The sequence below is a fragment of the Mesocricetus auratus genome, unplaced genomic scaffold (assembly GCF_017639785.1).
Source record: "Mesocricetus auratus isolate SY011 unplaced genomic scaffold, BCM_Maur_2.0 Super-Scaffold_6730, whole genome shotgun sequence".
NCBI classification, from domain to species: domain Eukaryota; kingdom Metazoa; phylum Chordata; class Mammalia; order Rodentia; family Cricetidae; genus Mesocricetus; species Mesocricetus auratus.
In genome coordinates, this window is record NW_024429184.1 from 45,643,380 (window position 1) to 45,659,836 (window position 16,457).

Below are 16,457 nucleotides of genomic sequence, written 5' to 3' on the forward strand. Positions count from 1 at the left end.
TCATGGAGGTACCAGTAAGACAGTACCTGTGCAAGAAAATCTGCTAAGATTCACTGACATTTAAAATGTTCTTACTGTTGGACCCAAAAAGTTCAATTCCTAGACATGCTTCCTAATATTTTAAGTTTTCCAATGTCTAGTCATATTTTTAATGTATTAGTTTTTAAGATAATTTTTGTTTCTAGAAATTTTACATATGCATATTGACCTCCCTCACATAGATCTCCCACCTCCCTATCACCTCTGTTAACCTTCCCTCATGTTCACAGATCTCTTTCTCATGTTTATGCCTGTTCATTTCATTTTATATCCTACCAAGATCAATCAAAGCCATCTATGTGACTGTGGGTTTGGAGCTGTTCACCAGAGCCTAGTAGGTTCAGCACTGGGTACACAACTGAAGACAGTGACTCTAACTTCCCAGAATTTATTGATAGCCAGAAGTTCAGAGGGGAAAGGTAGAGCTTCACGAACTCTTCTCCATTCCTTTACTAATTGTTAATAGAGTTGGTTGTGGGGCCCAGCTCAGGTAACTACAGTTCATGTTACTAATTATAGTAGCTACACCCAGTCTAGGGAATGATGTTTTGTAGCCTTTTACCTATAGTCTAGTTCTTACATATTTCCTGTCTCCTGTGCTGAGATGTTTCCTGGGCTTTAGAGGGGGGTTATAAGTGACTTTTTTAGGACTGTGCTCCATTTGGGGTAGTACTGTTTTGTTTTCTCGTTTGTTTGTTTTTTGACAGCTTATATTTTATTCTGATAGCAGTCTCATTACACATGGTCCAAGAACATTTAAATAAGAACTCAAATAAAATCAGATGTTAAAGACTGGTCTTTAAACATCATAGCCAGTGATGCCACATTTGCCTATGATCTTTTCCAATGTAAAAACTATATGCACACCTCAGTGGCCACCAAACCATTCAGCATAACTTCTTTAACTGTGAGGGTTTGAAGCTGCCAGTTTTAGCTCTTTGATTTTTTTTTTCATATTCTGAATAGGTGGAGGGATCTAAGCAGGGGTTGAGGGAATCAGGTCAAACTTGACATTGTGTAAAAATGTGACCAATCCAGGCTTTGAGTAAGTCACAGCGGTATTTACCAGTGCTAGGACATTCTCTGAAAAGCTATAGATGAATTTGGCCATGGTCTACATTGGAAGGACAGTATTGTTTCTAATAGCAGAAACTTGTAAAAATTAGAATACCCATTAACAGGAAATAAGGTAAACATTGGTGCATCTATACAATGGAATAAACTAATGGTTTAAAATAACCTAGTTCTAGAGTTGTTTATGGAGTAAGAGTACAGAAAAAAATGTCCTGGCTGTCCATTTTAATTCATTCATTAACTACATGACATTAAATTTTAAGTAACAAGGCTCTTTAGACTTTAAACAATTTAGAAAGGGATTGTTAGGAGTCGATAGAGTTATTCTTCAGGGAAAAGATCAATAGACATACACACACAGGCCAAGTGAAGGAATTTTGCTTTTGCAAGGAATATGGGTGCTTGAGATGAAAAAGAAACAATTTATTTGAGGGAGGGGAAAAGTAAGACAATTTGGAAACTGGTCTCTATGATATACAGAAGGAATACCATTATAGAGATGATAGGATATTCTAAAAATTGAGAGATGTTTATGAGCATGGCTCAACATAAATGGTTATTAATTCTTTTCCCATTGATCATAACTTTTCTTCATAAATTAGAAAATGTAGTATGTCATAAGTATGCTGCTGGTGTTTAGATTAATGAAGAAAAATGAAAATCAGCTTGAGGGAGAATATTTCTTGGAGGATGCAGCCAGTGTTAGAAACAACTCCAATGCTGTTTCCCATTAAGTCCACACCTACACACCATGGGCTGCCCTAATCATTTTTAGGGGGAAACAAAAAACAAGACAAGAGGCTAACAGATTGGAAGTTTGGGGTTATGGTGGGAACTGGAGAGGGGAAACTGGGACTAAGGGATCATACGTATTTTATTGTGTATGTGTGAAATGCTCAGAGAATAAAAATATGTAAATAAAATATGTAAATAAAAAAGCTTTACTTCTATCAAAAAAAGAAAAAAAGACACAGACAAAACCTCCCTTATGCTGCTCTTCCTGTATCAACATGGTTCCTTTGCTTCCAGGACTGAAGTGTTTGTCCCTTTTGTAGCTCTTCTTAAAGAGCTGAGTCATGGAAATGAATGTGGTCTGGATGCTATGGTTTAAGTGATCTTTCCAAACTGCATCATGTCCAGTGGGAATGTAAGGTGAGTGCATTAGTTAAAGTTTTCCATCCAAGTCTTACTTCAGAGACTACACATTCTCAAGACAAATGTGGCAAAAAGATGTCATGAAGAGATCTGTGAGCCTAAGGAGAAATTATTTTATAGCTTGTTCCATATAAACAACAGCCTTGCATGTTAGCCATAAGAACTGCTTACATGGTTTGTTAAAACTGATTCCTGGACCTCAGCTCCACACACAGAGGTCATGAAGTCATGTTTTTTATAACCCATGTGATGCAGTCTCTGGATTATATTTGTAGGTAGCAGGGTACAAAAAGCATCACAAAGACACCACCTCCATCTAGCTCTGTCTAGTTAGAGAGACCATCACTGCTCCTTTAGAGTGACTGGATCCTAACATTTTCTTCTGCAATTTCAGTGATGGATGGCATGTTCAAGAATTGTCTTTATTATAATTTACTTAATGCTTTACACTGTCATTTTGCTTGGATATTATAAACCTTTATTATTATATCATAGAGAAAAACCAGTACCTTCCTCCCTATGTAGAAATTCTTTTTTCAAGATAAAAGTTACAAATAATTATAAAATTCTCGCTGCATATTGTTTGTGAAGTTCTGTGCTCAAATTCTATTAATCTTTAGTGAGCCTGATTAAAATTAAGAGCACAGAGAATTGACACAGAAATAAGCCATTGTCCTTTACTTAACGAGAAGGTTAAAAACCAACAGGAGTCGGGTGACACACGCCTTTAATCCCAGCACTTGGGAGGCAGAGGCAGAGGCAGGCAGATAGATCTCTGTGAGTTTGAGACCAGCCTGGTCTACAAGAGCTAGTTCCAGGACAGCCTCAAAGCCACAGAGAAACCCTATCTCAAAAGACCAAAACAAAAAAACAACCCCCCCAAACCAAACAGTACAAAACCCTACTATGTGACTCAAATGAGACAAAATTTTGACTTAGAAAGAACTCTACTTAGCATTATCTGTATTTGCATAGGTTTTGGGAAGTAGGACTTACAGGGAGGGAGCATCTTGTCCCTTCTACAGCTTTCATTTCATCATTCATTATTTAAAAAGTGCCTGCCTACTTTACGCCAGGCCTTGTTCTGTGCTGACTAGTTATACTCAGTAGCCTTGCCCCTCCCCTCCAAACACAGACAGGCAAAGATCAAGTTCAGGTCACAGTGGAAATCATCTGCTGAGATGAGGATTCTATGAAAGGAGGAGCCCATGGCAGATCCATCTTAATCCTTGACACCACTGTCTCATTGGTCAGTACGTATGTTATTGCAGAGTTTGTAAGGCTGTGACAATGGGTGACATTACAGGTGTCTTCCTTACAGTAAATCACGGGGGGGGGGTATGGGTGGGTGGTAAGCATGTAACTACAGACAGGGGCTCACACACTATGAGTTATAGACAGTAGCAAATAGTGAGCCCAGAGCAAAATTCAACTTCTCTACATATATCAGTACAAAAGTCCATTTGAGGACATCAGTATCCCTTTGTTTCTTTCCTAAACAGGGTTTCTCTGTGTAGCCTTGGCTGTCCTGGAACTCATTCTGTATACCAGGCTGGCCTCGAACTCACAGAGATCCACCTGCCTCTGCTTCCCAAGTGCTGGGATTAAAGGCATGTGCCACAACTGAGGGTATCACTAGTCTAAAAGGTAACTTTAAGTACACACACATAGGAGAGGGAGACGGGGAAGCTGAAGAGTAAAACCGATCTTTAAAAAAAAAAACCCTATCTCCCCCCCGCAATTAAATCTTTTTTTATTGTTTGTTTTTATTTCAGACAGTCCATGCTGGCTTTGCACTTGTTAGGAAGTTGAGGTTGACTCTGAACTCCTCTGTCTCTTTCAATTTCCAAAGTTTTAGGATACAAGGTATGTGCCATCGTACCTAAGTTTTTATTTTAAAAAGAATTTAACAGACAACTCATGACTCCAATTAATTTTTATTTTTTCTTATAAGGTTATGTGTTAATGCCATCTTAAAATGGAATCCAAATTGTTTAATTTTTTCCTTTTATTTTATGGGTATGAGTTTTGCCTGCATGTAAGTGTACTGTATATGTGCCTGGTGCCTGTAGAGGCCAGAAGAGGGTTTAGATACCCGAACTGGAATTACTGATGGTTGTGAGCTGTCATATGGGTGCTGGGAACCGAACCTTTGTCCTATACAAGAGCAGCTAGTGCTGAGACATCTGTCCAACCCTGGTGCTTAAATTCTTATTTCAAATGGGAATATTTCATTGCCTAAATGCCATCTAAGTCCTTTTATTCTTTATTCATATTTTTCAGGTTCTGAGTGTAGTGCATCTCGCAAGTTTTGCTTTCAGATTTATGCTGCTTCTCACTTTTTTGCTAACGTTGTTAAACAGTTTTCAGAAAAAGGTATCACTTCTTATAGGTTTCCTTGAGTGACATAAGCTAGCAGCCAAAAGAAAAGGGACTCATGTTGCATTGTATCTTTATTGTTTGTAGTGAAGTTGGTGTGAACAGCTTAGAAAATGAAAAAAAAAAAAAAAAAAAAAGAGCAGCGCGGCTACAGTGTGCTAACCAACCAGAACGAGGCAGATGTGCGCGACGGAAGCTGAACCCTCAGCACCCTCAGTGCCGAAAACACGCTGGGCTACAGAGAAAACAGCAGCACCAAGGAAGGGCCTCTACCCAGTCAGCATATGCTCTAGACAGGAGCAGGAAGCAGGCCGTCAGGGGCACAGGGGATGTTCACTCTGCTCACACAGCAGAGGCTAAACAGAGGCGGACAGTTGGCCAGGGTTAACAAGACTGCTCCTTTCTTCTTGAAACAACCCAACAATTTGTAAATACAATGTTAAAATGAGTAAATCTCTCTGGAGATCTGAACTCGGGATTTCAGGGTGGGACTACTGTGTCGCTGCTATGTAAAGTCAAACTGCATTTCAGAGGAATAATGAAGACTGCAGATAAAGTGAGTTTGGAAATGTCTTCCATCAGAAACAAAGGCTACCTTAAGGCACTGGTATATCCGAGAAAAATGTAATTATTACATAAGAAAGGTTCAAGTAATGAAACTGACATAAAAAAACTACACGGCATAATGCAAAAGTTTTACTTATATTAATTTAAAAAAATACTGCAATGTTATGGAAGGAGACATACTTATCTCTTCCAAAAAACCTTCAGGGAAGTGACTAATACTCATGCTTTTATACAAATATTATCCAGGTAACAGACATATAAATAACCATTTGTAAACTGACTTTCCTCTCAGAAAGGACTCACTCAGAAGCTTTTATTTTGAAGGAAATTTGAAGATGGTATTCTGGAAACCACAGGCACTTCTGGGTAAGGCTGAAGTCCCATTTGCTTGTTATCTTTCAACTTCTGTACTATAACTTTGGCAAATTCTTCTCCTTGGATGTCAGTGATGTCTAGTAACTGTCTGACTTTTGAGGTCCTTGTTGGTTTGGTGCTAACGAGTTCATAGTCCTCCTTCATGATCAAGTCCCGGGACAAAAGGGCATCCAGAGACTGGTTAAGGCAGGCTTCAGTCATCTGGCTCACAATGTCCTCCCTCTTGCTCTGGATCCACTGCTGGGCTATTCCAGGTTGCAGGCGTTCTGTGGAAGAGCAAAGCATGGACAATTTACAACACTGAGGATGGACACAAGCAATGAGTATAATTCTGTATAAAAATGAATAAGCAGAGTGGACATTTCCACATGACGGTGACAGTATAAAAAGTATTTTTTGAAAATGCTTATATTTTCTAGGAGTATTCAGAGGCTTGAGTGTTATCTCCCATCCACCTTCCTGAGAGAACACTGTATTTTTTATATGCTATGTTGTGGGGCAAAATGACTTTACTTTCTGTTTCCTTTTAAACATAAAGGATACTGACACAGTTGATAAACAAAAATAGCTTCACCTTGACTAAGATAGTAAGTGAGGCTTCCTCTTAATACTTCTTTCCTAGTTAGATTCCTGGAGTGCACCTGGCCCTGTTAAGATATGGCAGCACTAGGTTGGAAATGCTTTCCTACTTAAATGTTTACTGGGATAGGGAATGAAAACTAAGAAAGCTCATTATATGGTGAATTCCCTCAGTGTGTATGTGTAAAGCCAATACCAGCATTTGCAGTGTATCTCACAGCATATACTTACCTGAACTTTTCTCAACGAAGAGTGGGTTTATTATAGCCAAAGAGCACAGGGTGGGTCTGTGATCACAGAGGGCTGCCCTGTGGGATTCTGAAACGGCGCCATCCCAGCTGTGGTTTCCAGGACAGTGATGCAACTTTATTGAAGAGTCATCTTGAGGTCCTCCTACAGAACATTTCATTACAGTATTCATTAGACATTCCTAGTAAAATAGCAACGGGTGGCTCACACAGAAGGTAGGCTCCAATGGCCTAGGTTTTTCTCTGTCATTGAAGCTACTTCAGAAATTCAATTCTGCAAGTAAGTTACATATTTTGAATTACGTGTGTGTGTGTGTGTGTGTGTGTGTGTGTGTGCGCGCGCGCGCGCGTGCGTGCGTGTGTGTCTGAAGGTCAGAGCAGGAAGCTCTCCTTTCTACCACATGAATCCTGATGATCAAACTCAGGTTGTAGGCTTGGCTGAAATCACTTGGCCCACAGCCATCTCTCCAGCTCTACAAACACTTTTTAGAGTAACATGCATTTACAGAGAATAGTTTTTTTTTCCTAACCACTGTTAGTGCTTGTTACTCTATACTTATTATAAGTCATAAAATTTCCTTTCTTCTCATAGCCCAATACTTCTTCTCTGTGAACTCTTCCTTTTTCCAGTTTAAGTGTGTTTTATGTATGTTTGTCAGAAAAATAGAATTTTAAGTGTAGCAAATCTATATTTGACATGTTTTCTTTGTCCTCTAGAAAAAAATTCCAGGGCTCCAACTGTTTACCTCTCCTTTCAAGTAATTTATGTAATTGTCTTTCTGTCATTATTGAACACACTGTCTCTTCAGCACTCTGCACATCACCCCAACAAGCACTAATGGTATCTTAGACAAACAAAAAATAAAAACATTTAAATCGTAATCATCATGCAACTTAATGCTAACGGCCACTTCAGTTCTTGGTTGTGGCAGCTGTGCTGGTTTCCTGGCTCAACAACTATGCGGCTCCATCTGTTCTCTTAGCTCGAGTGAGAAGTCAGAACATCTGTGCATTGCCTAATGTCTCACACCGCCCTCCCGTTTCACTGCGCACTGTCTTTCTTACTCCACGTCTCCTGGCCATTTCCACGTAGCTTCCACGGGGCCAGCACGATGGCTCAGTGGGTCATAGCACTTGCTGCACCTGAACTGGATTCCCAGAACCCACAGAGGAAGGAGATGACTGACTCCCAAAAGCTGTCTTCTGACCTCTACATGTGCACTGTGACGTGTGTGGCTCTCCGTGTGCTGCCCTGTCACCCCACACACATACAAACAATACATAGAAATACATTTCAAAATATCCTATATATTCCAGACAGGATGAGCTAAAATTCTTATTTTATACCCTTCTCCAAGAATCAATTCCTACTGAATTTAAAAGCCTGAATTAGCTTAGCTGAGTGCAGAAATTCTTTTTCTTAAAAAAGCAAAAGCACATGGAGGGCCTCACCCTCCCTGGGGAATGGAATGGGGATTGGATGGGGGGCAGGGGAGGAGGGGAGAGAGAGGGAGCTGGGATTGACATGTGAAGCAAGCTTGTTTCTAATTTAAATAAAAGAAAATAAAAAGAAAAAACCCTAAAAACCCAAAAACCAAACCAAAAACAAAGCTGCTTAAGTGTTTTGTTGTGAGTATACATCAGTGCACTGTGTATGCTTGGTGCTTACGGAGGCCAGAATAGAGTGGCACATCCTTTGGAACTGGAATTGTGACAGTTCTGAGACACTGTGTGGGTGCTGGGAATAGAATCTAGGTCCTCTGGAAGAGCAATAAGTGCTCTTTTTTTGTTTTGTTTTTGTTTTTGTTTTTTTTTTCGAGACAGGGTTTCTCTGTGTAGTTCTGGAGGCTGTCCTGGCACTCGCTCTGTAGACCAGGCTGGCCTCGAACTCACAGAGATCCGCCTGCCTCTGCCTCCCAAGTGCTGGGATTAAAGGCGTGCGCCACCAACGCCCGGCTTCTTCTTCTTCTTCTTCTTCTTCTTCTTCTTCTTCTTCTTCTTCTTCTTCTTCTTCTTCTTCTTCTTCTTCTTCTTTTTTTGTTTAATAAGTGCTCTTTACCACTGAGCCGTCTCTCCAGTTCCTAGGCATTCTTGATACGACTGTGATCTTCCTTATTTTTAATCTCTTCTTATTCACTCTAATTACCGAACAAACTAAATTGCTCACTGTTGTTTGTTTCTTTGTTCTGGACTCATAATCTTCTTTTTTGTGGGATGTCTATCTGTCATAACTAGAGGTGAGCCTCTAACCAGAAGTAAGTTTTCCATGCTGACATTGTACGGCAGAGTGACATGAAAGTGTTCAACAGCGAGCCTGGCTTTCATCGAGTCTTGGATCAGCGAGCTACTTGCTGTGTGATCCAGAGAGTTCAGAATCTGTGAAAGGAGGACTGGCTCCCTCACACAGCTATAAAAGTCCTAGGTAAAGACTGTGTCTTATTCCCTGTAGTTAAAATATAGTTACCATGGCAACTTAGAAACATTACTCTTTGTTCTTGTGAGATTAAGAAAAAAAAAACCTTTCCATCATGATCACAGAATGACTTCAATATAAATGTACTTGCTCATTATCCCACTGCTACTTTCACATATATAGACTTGTTACTTAGAAAAAAGTAAATGAACATGAATGCAAATGAAAAAATGTGTTTCATGCATACCAATTTGCCAATGACATGACCTTGAAAGAAAGTGGAAAAGTTGTGTAACCGTTCTGATTAGGAAACTGGCATACCAGATAAAAAATCTTTGTCTTGAGGAGCTGACAGGGACCTGGAGGTTCCAGGAGAACCGGTATTTCTGGAGAGCAGAGAGGAGCCACACGATTCCTGAAGTAAACAGAGGACCAGGTTGAGGAGAGTTGTATACATACAAGTTTATATAAAGGTAGCATCCTTAAAGTTACATAGCTACAGCTTTTAAACTGTACCTGCCTTTGGCTTATTAAAAAACAAGACCCAGAACTACTATAAATTATAGTTTTCAGAACCAAAGAAGTAGCATAAAAAGCCATCACAAATGCCTCCATTTCTACTAGGGATTAAACCTAGGGTCTCATACATGCTGAGCACTCTATCATTAAGCTTTATCTCCAACCTCTAAATTTCATTTCTTTTTAAAAATATATATTTTATTTTTAAAATTCATTTTACATACCAACCACAGTTACCCCAGCTGCAGGGCCCTCCTACCCCCCAACTCCTCCCCTTCCATGAGGAGTCAATAAGGTACCCCCCAACCCCCAGCATCCAGGCTGAGCAAGGCATCCCACCGTATGGAATGGTCTTGAAAAAGCCAACTAACTCATTTACTAGGGATAGATCCTGGTCTCACTGCCAGGGGTCCCACAACCAGACGAGGTTACTAAACTGTTGCCCTCATGCAGAGGGTCTGGGTAAACTGGGGGTGGGGGTCGGTAAAGGTGAGGGGATGGAGTAGTAGAACATAAATTTCTTTATCAACTCGAGTGGAAGGGCTAGGGTAATAGTATGTACTGGAAATAACTATAGACCCTACACGATCCAAGGATCTGTTCAGTGGCTATAATAGTGAATTTGAAATGTGGTAATCTTCTGACTTGGAGCAAATGCTTGCTCTTAGATTCTTTCACCCTGAAGGGATGAAAAATCCTTGGGAAAAGCCATGGAGATCTTCACTCCTAGCTCTGTCATGGAATAGCTTACTTACTGCCCTTCAACAATGCATTGAAACACTCTGGCTTGCAGGTTCCATCAAAAATTAGCATGTAGTCAAGATCAAATTAGATAGTTTATATAAAAGTGATCTGAAACTATGTATTGGGCCAGTGAGGTGTTTCAGTGTAAAGGGGCTTCTTCCTCAATTGGATCCTTGGGAACCATATAGCAACAGAGAGAATGATTCCTGCAAGCTATCCTTTGGTACACACCCATATACACACGTGCACAACACACACTGTAAACAAATGTAAACCCCCTATGTGCTGTGCCTTCGCCTTCATGCTCCTTTTTTTAAAAAAAAGATTTTTACGTATTTATTAATTATGTATACAGCACTCTGCTTCCATGTATGCCTGTAGGCCAGAAGAGGGCACGAGATCTTATTACAGATGGTTGTGAGCCACTGTGTGGTTGCTGGGAATTGAACTGGGGACCTCCCGAAGAGCAACCAGTGTTCTTAACCTCTGAGCCATCTCTCCAGCCCCTTTCATGCTCTCTTGAATGTATTAGTATGTTAATTAAACATACTAGGAGAACAACAGGAATTTCTCTTATTTACTATGAGGTGGAGGGGTGGTATGAAACAGCGGTGACATTATCACCAATGGTTTACCTGCGTACTGCCCTAGAGCATGTGAGGAGAATGCAGAGTGGGGTTAGAGACAGTCATGGCTACCTAACAAAGTAGAAATGCTCCCTGGACTTTTGTTTCCCATCTGTAGAAAAGGGTCAGACTTCATGGTTTTTTAAAGATTCTGCTCAGTCAATTTGCTATAACAGATGTATATTTGTACCTCTTGTGGAGGGTGGCTTGCAGGTACGTTCATTGATAAGTCCACTTTCTTATCACATAAGTGAATAGTACTGGACGCACTCTGAATCTGGAGAGAACACACACATGTATGTGCTTTAATAGAAAGTGACTTAGACATTATAGAAGTAAAGCATAATCTACTTCACATGTTTTCTGTTCACCCAAAAATCAGTGAAAACAAATCTAAATCATTTGTGAATATATAACTTAATTGGGTAGAGACAGTATACAACAAGAAATGTTTAGGGAACAGACTTCATCCCGCCTCATATTAATTGGTTGATTTCAGTAAATTTTATCTCTCAAGAGTCTTGCAGCGTCACCTTTGAAGCAATACCTACAAACAGGAGTGTTTAAAGATTGAGATAATAAGGTCTTTGGTTAAAAGCAGGTGATTCATTTTGCTGTATCTTCTAGCTATCCATAATTGCTATTAAGCAAAAGTATATGTCAAGCACTATGCTCTAAGTCCTATTACTATTTTTACTGTATGATAAGAACCCAAGGTTGGGACAATGGAAAGGTGGTGGTGTGTTACATGGATGGGGAGGAGTCATGGTCAGTTTTAGCGTGCCAGGATATGAAACTATCTTATCCCTACATGTACATAATGTATTTGGGTCGCAGTCATCACTCCATGCCCCTCTTTTATGTTCCTCCTACTCCCCTTTGACCTCTGTTCTCATCTTGCCCCCTGTCCTACTTCCATGTCTTAAAAATTTCCAAAACAAACAAACAAAAAGTCTACTGAGTTTAATTGGGGTTGCTTGCATGTGCATTGGGGAGGCGGACATTATTTTTTTTCCTATTTATATATTACAGATAAGGATACCCATTTTGTAGGGTTACTGTAAGGAGAATTACATGTAACACATGTAAAAGGGCCCTAAGACTACCTGCAGGTATTCAATACAAGATAGCTGCTAAATAGGTGATTTGTTTATTTCAATACTGTAACTTTATGCTAATGCGATTTACTTTTGGCTCCACAAACTAGGCTTAGATAAGTTGTGTCATCACTACTATGCCATTTAAAAACAGATTTGGAAGTCTAGCCCCTGCCTCAACCCATGATCAGTCAGCGTCATGTTGGCCTGAATTTACTATGCAGACCATGTTGGCTTCAAACTCAGAGCAATCCACCGGCCTCAGCTTCTGGAATGATGTGATTATAAGTGCAAACTTCCACAGATGGCTAAGTCTAATTTTCCTGTCTAAAGTAGAATAATATTAATTGTTCTTCAGAGCTTTAGAAACTATTGAGCTCTGCACCCTGATGCATGTATAATTTTATCTGAATCTTCAAATTATTTTTTGGCTATGTGTGTTATGTAAAGTCTTCCTTACCTGTACTGAAATGTTTACAATATATTGTTTAATTAATGAATGATGCTTTATTTTTTAATAACTAATGAGGTATGATAATTCAAATTGTTTATGAACTAATAAACTATACCCAAAGAAGAAACACAAGAGGTATTAAAGAAAACTTTTATGGTTCAGTTTTTATTTTTCAAGATATAGGAAACATTTATTTGGAAAAACTCAAATAGTAAGAGTTGGTTAAAAGAATTTAAAAAATATAGAAAATGCAAATAAAACAAGCCATTATAAATAGAAAAATATTAAATGTGTATGTGTGTGTTTGTATAAGACAGGATCTCATTAAGTTGCTCATGTTTCTCAGGCTGGCCTGGCTTCAAACTCAACTCTAGTGCCCCATCTCTAGAGTAGCTGGGACTAGAGGCACACCATCATGATTGGCTTTTAAATTTCTATTTTATTGTTTCACTGTTATGTAAGTTACTAATTTTTCTATGTTGCAATAATCTCATCTAAAGAAACTAGAATTTCAAAAACCTCCAACTGCAACTTCATGTGAAAATTAATCCTGTGACATAAAAACAATGATGAATCTATCCTGGGCTTACTAAACTATCTGAAAACATATACTTAGGAAGATAAACTTTTAAACATTAAGTTGTATATATAGGACTCTAGTGTTTCAACTGGAGACAAAAAAGGGATGTGGGGTGGTTCTCTTTCTCTTCATATCCAAGGCAGCAGGCTTTGTATCCCCCTCCTTTCCTGTTTCTTTTCTTCTTCTTCTTTTTGAATTTAATGATCAACCACTGAACTATACCCCTAGTTCCCGCCCTCCTTTTATTTTTTATTTTGAGACAGGTCTAGCTAACTTACCCATGCTGGCTCTGAGCTCACACTGTAGCCCAGGCACACCTTGAATCTGCAATCCTTCTCTCTTAGCCTATCCAAATAGATGGGATTACAGGATGGTACCACCAGGTCCCTACTCATCTAGTTTTGCTTAGGAAGAGATGAGAAAAAGAGAAACGTGTAAGGAGAAAATATGAAAAGAAAGGACAAAAGGAAACAGTCTCAGAAGTTGTATCTCTGGAAAAGGCTGTATGCTACCCCAAAAATGGGGAAGTTGGAGAAGTTATGAAAAGAAGTCATAGAATTCATTTTTAGATCCTCCTAAACTTGTGTATAATATTGCTATGATGCATCTTTAAGTTTGATTATGAGTGGTTGTTTCTTTTACATACTAATCTTTCAATGAAAGGTTATGCTAGCAAGCCCAGCAAACCTGGAGGGGAAAGCTAACTGTAAGTTAACAAGGAACTACAAGTTAGCTAGCTGGCAGTTTTATTATCATATATGAAGTGCAACTTAAGGAAACCTAGCAAGTGCTAGCCTATGCTGACTGTGTTCTAAGGAACTACAGCTTCTGCGTAAATCCTCAGCTGTGCTGATCCATGCAGGCTACACTGATCACACAACTGCCCTCGGTCATTCTCATGAACATCTCAGACAGTTTAGTCTCTGCAATGTAAAGTATTTGAGTGGGAGAACAAAATAAAAGTACAGAAGTACAATTTGGGGGCTTAAATATAACATAAATGCTACTGTTTTACTTGACAATAAATTTCAGAAAAGTCACGTAAGTTAAGGAAGAGCAAGAAGTCATCTCCTGCAGGCACTAACACTTAGCAGAAGTAAATATAGACGAGCACATATCACATGTACCTACAGTGAGTGACTCAAGGGGCTGAGCACACATTCTAAATTCAAATCTGACATGCCGAGAGTTCTGAAATTGATAAATCTGAAGGTGGCTCATTTGAATAAAATGGAAATGCCTATCAGTGACAAAGAAACGGTAGTAATCATGGCCCTTGTAAATTCTCCCACCTCCCACCTCTAGCCTGTAACTGGAAAACTAAGTTAAAACTTCATGAGTAACATGCAGCTGTTTATAATTCTAAGTTACAAAATGTCAAAGGGAGATGTACCTTTGTTTTTTTTAGCTGAATAACAGCTTCAAGAAAAGTTATGTCTTCAAATGTTCTCAGAACCGGTTCAAGTTCTATTAAGCATTCTAAATAAGAAAAAACAAACAACAAAAACTCAACAATTTTAAATTCAGATTACTTCTAATAATTACATTGAAATGTTAACATAAGGCTCCATGTCAATTATTCACTAAAGTGATGACATCCAATTGTCTTAAGGATTCTTATTGCTGGCATAAACAGACATGATGGTCAGAAGAGCAGAGTCAGTAGCTTAAAAATGAACCATTACAATTCTGGTAAGCTGATGTTCAAAAGAGGGCTTAAGTTCCACAAGGTGAAGACAGTCTTTTAAAATAAACTATATTAGGAAATTTAGATAGCCAAAAAAAACCAGGTCATTTCCATCCTTACCAAATACCATACATAAAAATTAGCTCAAAATAGATCATTCACTTAAATATAAACAGGAGAAAATGTTCAAAACCTTGAGCCAGGGAAATTTCTTAGACATGATATCAAAAAGATTCATAAAAACCTGACAACTGGACTTCCAAAAACAATTCTGAAATTTGTACTCTAGAGAAAAGTCACTTTTAAGAAAAAAAGAAAAGAAAAGCCACAGAATAGGGGTAGGAGAAATGGACTTTTATCTGACATACATTAAGAATTCTTACAGGAAAAAAAAAAAGAATTCTTACAGGTTGGGCCAGCAAGATAGCTCAGTGAGTAAAAGTACTCGCTGTGCAAATCTAACTGCTTTAGTTTGACCCCCATCACCATGGTGGAAGGAAAGAACCAAATCTTGAAAGCTGCCCAGTGATTACTAATAACTAATGGATTATGATTGTACACACACATACAGACACACACACAGACACACACAGACACACACACACACACACACACACACGGGAAGAGGGAGGGAGGGAAAAGGAAGGGAGGGAAAAATAAGAATAGAAAGAATACATGTAAAAGTGAACTGTCCTTGCCTGCACCTCTAATTAACTTTATACACATCAGCATCAGTCTTCTGTTCTCACGTCTCCATTGACACCGCATGTGGGGGCTGCGGAGACGCTCAGTGGTTAAGAGCACATACTGGCTGGGTGGTGGTGGCCGCGATGGCAGCGTGCACGCCTTTAATCCCAGCACAGCCAGGCAGATCTCTGTGAGCTGGAGACCAGCCAGGTCTACAAGAACTAGTTCCAGGACAGCCTCCAAAGCCACACAGAAACCCTGTCTCGAACTTCCCCCTCCCCAAAAAAAGAGCACATACTGTTCCTGCACCCAAGTTTGGTTCCTAGGACCCATATCCAGCAGCTTACAACTACCTGCAACTCCAGTTCCAGAGACATGCAATGCCTCTGGTCTCAGCAGGCACCTGTACTCACACGTCCACATATAACACAAAATTAAATACAAAATCTTTCAAATGAAGCTACGTTTGTATGGGTTAGCAATGACGCCAGTGTGAGAAAAATCTTTCATTCAGGGACTTGAACATTTATTCCTGAGGTTGGCCTCAAACTCGAGTTCAACAGATGCTCCCACTTTAACCTCTCACTGCCGCGCTAGCTGAAGTCTTGCTTTCATGACTGATAGTAAGGCACGACTGACCACTTCCTCCTTGAAGCACTCCTGCTGGTTCCTTCCTACACGTAAGAGGCCACACCGTGTATTTCTTTCCCTTGCAATCTATTTTCCTGTTCCTTTGTACAATTTCTAAGAAATGCCTCACAGGTCTAAAATGGATATTTTAAGTCTTTGCTGCCAGGCTAAATTCTCTATCTAGGGTGACCTAATCTAGATTACTTGTGAGTTAGTGACACTTGATTTTATATCATAAATCCTAGATTCTTCCCTGGATAAAAACATTTATATTCTATTATGGTAGTAGCAGTAATTGTAATTCCTTCTACTTGTTGGCTACATGAATCATGCCCATATGATACACTCAGCAGTATTGGAGGATTTCATTATTTTAGGGGCCAATGTTATTATCCATCTTTTTTTTTTAATTGTAGCTGTCTTAACAGGCTTGGGTTGGTATCTCAGTGTTGGTATTTCCCAGTGACATGAAACCCCTTTCACATGCTTTTTAGCCAATTGTATATTGTCTTTGATTGAAGAAATTCTAATATCCTACAATTTTCAAAATTATTTTCCTGTTATTGAATTAGTCAGAATTCTTTTGATTTCCAGACACAAGTCT

At 39.2% G+C, this 16,457-nt stretch overlaps 1 protein-coding gene and 1 pseudogene across 2 annotated transcripts in view; both read right to left on the reverse strand.

Moving 5' to 3' along the window:
- Positions 1–214: 214 nt before the first annotated feature.
- On the reverse strand, positions 215–2,155 carry LOC121138638 (annotated as a pseudogene).
- Positions 2,156–5,495: 3,340 nt separating this feature from the next.
- Ripk2 (receptor interacting serine/threonine kinase 2) overlaps positions 5,496–16,457 on the reverse strand; it is a 36,164-nt gene continuing 25,202 nt past the window's right edge. For both annotated transcript variants that reach the window (XM_005066813.4, XM_021225285.2), the window contains exons 7-11: positions 14,243–14,328; positions 10,909–10,995; positions 9,151–9,244; positions 6,400–6,561; positions 5,496–5,855 (exon numbers count right to left, since the gene is read on the reverse strand). In XM_005066813.4, coding sequence (XP_005066870.1) covers positions 5,518–5,855; positions 6,400–6,561; positions 9,151–9,244; positions 10,909–10,995; positions 14,243–14,328 — 767 coding nt within the window. In that variant the 3' untranslated portion in view covers positions 5,496–5,517. The remainder of the gene's footprint in view (positions 5,856–6,399; positions 6,562–9,150; positions 9,245–10,908; positions 10,996–14,242; positions 14,329–16,457) is intronic.